Source organism: Dendrobium catenatum, unplaced genomic scaffold (genome assembly GCF_001605985.2).
Source record: "Dendrobium catenatum unplaced genomic scaffold, ASM160598v2 fragScaff_scaffold_475, whole genome shotgun sequence".
NCBI classification, from domain to species: Eukaryota; Viridiplantae; Streptophyta; class Magnoliopsida; order Asparagales; family Orchidaceae; genus Dendrobium; species Dendrobium catenatum.
Window position 1 is genome coordinate 267,359 of NW_021318937.1, and position 7,331 is coordinate 274,689.

Below are 7,331 nucleotides of genomic sequence, written 5' to 3' on the forward strand. Positions count from 1 at the left end.
GACAGGTCGAACCCCGCCAGGGGGCAGCACCCCCTTGGACCCCCGGCAACCTGACATATTATTGTATTCATCATCTTTAGTAATAGTTGTTAGTGTTAATCTGCTTCTTCATGAGTGCATGCTTTGTATAAGTTATCTTAATGAGTGCATGCTTTGATTGAGAGACATTGGACTCTATAGGAGAGGAGGAAGGGGTGAGGACTTTAAATGTGATTTCTTATCTCTTGGACAATATTGTTGTGAAATGTAAAGTTTATGTTATTTTGGACAATATTATTTCATATTCATGCTTATTATTTTACAATTCTTATATAGTTTGCGTCATGTTCAAAATGGCGTGCGCCGCGCCGTGCGATTCTTATATAGTTTGCGCCATGTTTAAAATGGCGTGCACTATGCGTCATGGCTCCAAAGGGACCTTGCGCCATGGTGCACCATTCGTCGTTAAATGGTGCACCATTCGCCGTTAACAAGTATGAATAAATCTTATAATTTATATATTATTATCTTTTATTGTTATATTCCATAGTTAATTAATCTTAATGATAAAATTGAATAAAAAAATTATGATATGCTTTAATGATTATAAATTAATTTTAATGACCTCTACAAAAAATATAATGTAAATCTAATTATTGATGAAATTTCAATATGATAAATACTAATTGATTCCTGATAATTTAATATTTAGTAAAATCTAAAAAAACTATTTATAAAATATATTACAAATACTGACTATTTTAATAAATTAGTTCTAACAAAATAATATTTATCTCACCTTCAATGTACCAAGAGTTCATCTGAAGCATATTGGTAAGACAACTACAATTCAAATTTATGATCAACAAAAAAAAAAAACAATTATGTACTTTTTTCATAAAATTAAGAAAACATATAAATTATATATATATATATATATATTTCAATTTGCTTGTTTCACAATAATTCTACAACTATAGTTTTACACAGCTATAGCCCCTACAATTTGTGAAGGTGAGTGCTCAGTAGGGCTGCAAACGAATCGAGCTGAGCGGAGTATGTGAGAGGTCATGTTTGTGTTCATTTAATATCAGCTTGTTTAAATTTGGTTCATGTTTATTCGAGCTTTATTATTTGTGTTCATGTTTGGTTCATTTAAATTAATGTGTGTTCATGTTCATTCGTTTAGTGCTTATCGAGCTTGTTTGCGAATATATTTAACGAATTTTTTTTAACTATCAAACAAACACGTTCATGAACATATCTATGAACAAACACATTTATAATAAAAACAATTATCTATGTAACAAACACAATGATTATTTATATTTATTAATTTTATAGTCAAATATAAATTATTTTTATCGAGCTTATTAACGAGTTCAAAATCGAACACGAATCGAACTTTTATCGAGCTTCTTATTAGCTTAATGTCGAACTTGTTCACAAACTTTAAATTATGTTGTTCGCAAACATAAATGAGCCGAACGCATTAGTGTTCAAATTTGTTTATTTAAGAATCGAGTATTTAAAATATTATTCAAGTTTGTTTGTTTACTTAATTAAACGATCACAAACGAGTTTTAATCGAACCGAACAACGAGTTGCTCGTCGAACGTTTGGTTCTCTTGCAACCCTAGTGCTCAGGTTGAAGTACAAATCACTCAGCTAGAGGAACAAAAGACCTCTTTTGAAGGAGAAATTTGTGGGTTATATTTAAAAGAACCAGCCGTTAAAAGAAAAATTATTCGCAGACACCGGACGACATTTAAAGATCAATCAGAATGTGCCACATCATTTTTTTGATATGTATTGATATTATATATTAAATAACATGGCACATTTTGATTGACCTCTAAATCATCTATTCCTTAGATTAGCCCTACTATTCCTTCTGCAATGTAGCAGCACCAAATACTACAATTCGATTTTATAGTACAAAAATCTCCTGCAGCTGTAGAATTTTGACAAATGCTTCACAAACTAAAAAGCTAAATAAAAATTATTTCATTTTACATTGGTTTATAGCTTCGTTTACAGTTCTCAAACATCACAGACACAAATTTAGAACAGCTTATAACTCCGCATTTTGGGCTTAACTCTTTGAAGGACATCTCAACATGCCATAATACAAGTATAAATTCCATATAAATTGGAAACTAAAAACTCTCTCCTTACCATTTAAAAAAATATTGGAAAACAATTCTAGTTCTCCAACATTGCTGAGCACCTGGAATGAAATCTTTCATGAAGGGGTCTTATCATAGGCAAATTATTAGGTCCGGACAGCTAACAGAGAGAATCATCTAGATTTCTCTCTATCTATAGTAAAAACACAGTTGCTATAGTAACTATACTTTTATTATAGACAGAAAAAAATATTGATGATTCTCTTTGTCAAATATCCGAACCTAATAATTTTCCCTTATCATGGTATATAGTACAGACGAGAGGATAAAAGCAGCTCAATCGCACCAGACCTCACGCAGTAGATTGTACCTGAGGTTTGATGCAGAGGTCTGCTTATGCAATATTTTGTTTCCTGCTACTGCTGGGGAGACCGGAGGAGTTGGGTCGACGAAAGAGGTGAGGGGATCATCAAGATCGTCCAAGTCTTCATCACTGGTGTAGCCCTTTCTCATCACCATTGATGCATTTCTCTGCAGTTTTGGTGATTTGCTGTCTGCATCTACCAACTTGTCAATAGAATCAGGAAGAGATATGGGAGAGTACGCAACTTGAGATGAAGTGCGTGGGAAAATATAGATCTGTTCCTTTTCTGATAGCCTGCGCTCGATGAGACTCTGCAGTGGAGATGGGACATTTATTGTACTTCAGAGAATTTGACTTCACACTCTAGAATGTGTTTTCATGATAGATAAATAAGGCTTCGTTTGGTTATCTTCTACTTTTTCTAAATTGTAGTTTTTAAATTATTGTTTGAGAGAACGAAATTTTTTAACGGAAAAATAAATATCATAGAGCTTTTGAAAACAGTACAAAATATAGTTCCCTAAAAAGTATTTATGCAGAAGTGCCACAAACAAACAACACCTAAAAAAATATTTGTCGTTTCTAAACAGAGAGAGCAAGAAAAAGTCAAATCAAACGAGGCTTGAGTTAAACTCCAAAACAGTCTCCTGAATATTTGTATATAGTTAATTTAATCATAGAATATTATATTTCTTCAATTTAATCCCTGCACTATATATTGGAACTAAATTTAGATTAATTTTATATAGTAGTAGGACTAGATTAAGATCAATTTTATATAATAATTTCTTCATGAGTGATTATTTTAGATATATTTTTTATGTTTGAGAGGATAGAATAAAGAAATATGATATTTTAGAACTAATTTGTTACACATTAATAGTCATAATTATTTTGAGATTTCATCTCTAGATAAATCTAATGATTAATAACAATTGTATGTTTCTGCTTTTTCTCTTGATAATTGATGGTCCTTGAACCATTGTTTTAAAATCGAATAGCAATAGGAATTATCCATATTGTCTTACAATCACAGCATTTAGCTGTTTTCAAGAAGATTTTAAGAATTCGGGCTGAATGGAATTCATCTAATGACGTGCAGACATGATCATGATAAACTAAGTGAAGAAGTTAAATTGAAATAAAAGATTTAAATCTGGAATAAATATGGTTAATGACTAACAGTTTGGAAAACAATAGGTACCAATTAAATCCAGTTAAGCCATACCTCAGAATTTAACTCTTCCAGTATAATGCTTGGCACCGGCTCTGGACAGAACTCATCCGGTGTAAAATTGCACAAAATCCGTGTTATTATAGTCAACCCAATAGATGGGCACACCTTGAAAAGAAAAAAAAAAAGGAAAAAAACAAAAAAAAAAACAAAACAAATAAGCTAGAACAAAACTGAAGCAGAAATCATCGTTATCTAGTTTGTCCCTACAGATCTTGCTAATAACCATATCACAAGGTGTCTCCAGAATATTACCTCAGTCCTGATAGCCTTGTCAAGGAGCAAATCTTTAGGAAGCATGAGGAGGTCGCTCAACTCATTCAGAAGACAAAAACATTTAAAGCCAGTATCATCTCCCCTACGATCGTCATCCTTATAAACATCTTTCTTTCCAGCATTGTCAAAATTCATAGCCAACAACTCTTCCAGCCATCTAGCCCAGCTACCAGTCTGTTGCAACCAATTTAAGTTTTGAAATACACAAATTCGGAATTCATGCCGCAATAAAAAATTAAAAATAACCGTTGAAAGAATCATACTATTAAATTCTATGTAAATAGAAGCTTAGAATAACAATAGAAATTACAATTCCTGGAATAGAGTACTTCTATACGTTATAATCCATTTTAGGAACAAGATAGGTTGCATTTGGTGACAATCTATCTTGCACAGATATGGATATGGTGACACAGATACGATACTATACGGATATGAGACGTCAATTTTTAAAAATACAGAAAACGAGTATGGCGCGGACACGACATTATAATTTATAAATCATACATAAAAATTAAGAAAGCAATCAAAGCATAATATTTGAAATTACAAAAAAATTAAAAATAAAAGCAACATCATTTGTAGCCTTGTAGCTTATAATATCAAAATCTATCTCGGAAATGATAGAATCTCGCTCGGAGCAGCGGAAGTAAATACGACGCATCTTTTTTTCAACTTTTTTTTTTTATTTTCAACGGACACACATATGGGATACACGTCTCCTTTTAAAATTAAATAGTATTTTAATTGGATACGGCTTTGGCGTATCCAACACGTATTGGTGCCATATTGGAGGCATATCCGTGTATCGGTCTATCGGATACAACATGCCTTCATAAATAGGTGTATCGGTGCAACATAGGTGACAATGCTTGAACTTTCAGACTAACATCTGTGGCATGCGATAAAGTAGGTAAAATCTTACACCCTCACAGAATATGCAGTTCAACCAAGTCAAAATTCGCAACCCATAGGCATTCCTGGGCTGCACTTAGTGCTTTCCACTGTGGGCTCACATGTAGGAACCAACTGCTTAGAATGCCGAATACACTTTCCAGATTCTAAGGATTTATAAACAAAGATTATTACAAATTAATTGGTAGCATCTTAAAGATTGTGAAATAATACGATAGATGCAATTGCAGGAAGGCAAAGCACAAAATTTTAAAGGATTTTTATTGTAAATTTTGGAGTTTCTTCATTCATGAACATTGTTAAACTAGATCCATCTTCAGTTTACAAGCTTATTAATTTGGCAGATAGCTTACCGCATTTTTTAGCTGAGCACCAGAACCAAAGCTCAAACTTCCAGCTGGTATTGGGAGTACCTTTGAATCTACAATAGGATCTAAGATAGGGTCAGTCGGCATCTCATTTGCCGATTCCCTCAAAATGGCATTAAACATTGCAACATCTAATCTGCGCACACACTGTTCCATAACCTAATTAAAATATTTAAGGAATTGATTAGTGAAACATACTAAATGGAAAAAAAAAAACAGAATGTTTGGATATAATTGATGCTGCTAATTCTTCAACCACTAATATATGGGCATTGTCTCAATTAAGCTTTGTTTGGGATGGCTTTTGTAGTGCTTCATGAAATAGTTTTCTAGTATAAAAATTTTAATTTTTATACTAAAAAGTTAGCTTCATGAAGCAGTAAAAAAGCCGTCCAAATGAAGCCTTAGATAGAAGCAGCAACATTAATAAGAGATCTCAGATAAATAGCAAAAAAATAAAAATAAATAAATGAATAAAAGAAAATAAAAGAGAGAATAAAAGAAAATAAAAAAGATGAAAGAACATAATAAGGCATTTTCACTCTTCATGTAACGTCCTATTGAGAAGAGCATAGCATGCTATAGTTCATATATCCATTAAGCTACATGATACAGCACTATTAATGGAAAGGCTACTCATTTGCACTGTTTACATATCTACAAAATAGTGAACAAAAACCAGGCATTTAAAACCAAAACATGACAAAATTCTTAAAAAAACACAAGAAACGGCCTTTTTTTTTCCAGCACATACCAATCTTGCTAGCACAGGCAAGCAACCACACTCATGCCCTCCTGATCGAACCGGGCAGAGCCTGGATAATGCATCATGAAAAGCACTTCTCCATAAGTTCACAGAAAAGTTCCGTTGTTTAGGATCACCCAGAGAAGGTCCAAACAGTTTGCCAATGCTTTTATGATTGTATAAGTCCTCAACCGGAGACTGCATGTGTGGAGTCAAGGCCTGGAAACACAACCACGGAAGATATAAAAAAAGTAATAATGAGATTTCAGTTCAGGTTAGATATAAGATTGGTTACTATGAAACATCCCATTTAGATGAGGCATTATTAAAAAATTTTATGTTACTTAAATCAATCACAGGATGATAAAGATTATTTAATAAAATGCGTGTTCCTCAAGTGGAAAAAAAAAAGCTTGAGGATGGTAAATGTTCATTATTTGCAGTTTACCTGCCACCAAACTGATTCAACTGTTCTGGAGAATATCCAAGACTCAAGTTTCTCTAGTGCGGCGATAAATGTGCTGGGCTCCTGCCAGTCATCTATTTGGACAAATCCATGCATCTTTCCTTGTTTACCTACAGAGTTATTTTTAAACTTTTGTAACCCACTTCCGGACTTCACAGCACAGCAGCTTGAATCTAAAGGCCTTATAACCACACTTGATGTAGTCAAACTGCCGTAAGTTTGACAAATAATCTCTCTTATAACAACTGTGTTTGATAACCAAAATGTCAACCTGCAACATGAGAGGAATACTTGCAATGCCAAGTAGAAAAAATACAATAATAGGCTCTAAAATTGAGGTGATAACAGCCTCATTACCTTGGAACGTCATTACCACATGATTTGGCAATAAGAACAAGCCCTGAAACTGTGTTCTTGGCAACAGTTGCCAACTTATCCTGACTCCAATGCTTGCAGGCATGAATATAAAGTCTAGCAAGACGCCGAGCAGGGGTATGGACTTTATGTTCTGAGCTTCCATGTTCTGGTACAAAAGAATAAAGGGAAATCTCAAGGGCAGCAACTTCCCTAAGCTCCTCTTCAAGCTTCTCAATCCTGAGTTCCAGTTCGTCAACCTTTTGATAAGCACTCGACTTAACATCATCTAGATTATTCTCTTCTGCATCAGCTATCGAATCATCAGTTCCAACACTTATATCACAAACTGGAGCCTCATCAAAGATGTCTATTTCCTTGACCTCTTCAATTGTCTTACCATTTGATCTTACGCATGACTCAGAGGAAGGCCTTAGAGGAACTACAGCGTTTTCTGATGTTTTAATGTCAAGGTTTATTGGGGAAGAAGCAACTTTATTG

General features: G+C 33.5%; 1 protein-coding gene across 1 annotated transcript in view; it reads right to left on the bottom strand.

Annotated features, from left to right (window-relative positions):
• Window positions 1–2,372: 2,372 nt before the first annotated feature.
• LOC110112808 overlaps window positions 2,373–7,331 on the bottom strand; it is a 15,187-nt gene continuing 10,228 nt past the window's right edge. Inside the window, exons 5-11 of the mRNA XM_028694400.1 lie at window positions 6,834–7,327; window positions 6,459–6,747; window positions 6,020–6,229; window positions 5,251–5,424; window positions 3,962–4,156; window positions 3,701–3,814; window positions 2,373–2,783 (exon numbers count right to left, since the gene is read on the bottom strand). Coding sequence (XP_028550233.1) covers window positions 2,445–2,783; window positions 3,701–3,814; window positions 3,962–4,156; window positions 5,251–5,424; window positions 6,020–6,229; window positions 6,459–6,747; window positions 6,834–7,327 — 1,815 coding nt within the window. The 3' untranslated portion in view covers window positions 2,373–2,444. The remainder of the gene's footprint in view (window positions 2,784–3,700; window positions 3,815–3,961; window positions 4,157–5,250; window positions 5,425–6,019; window positions 6,230–6,458; window positions 6,748–6,833; window positions 7,328–7,331) is intronic.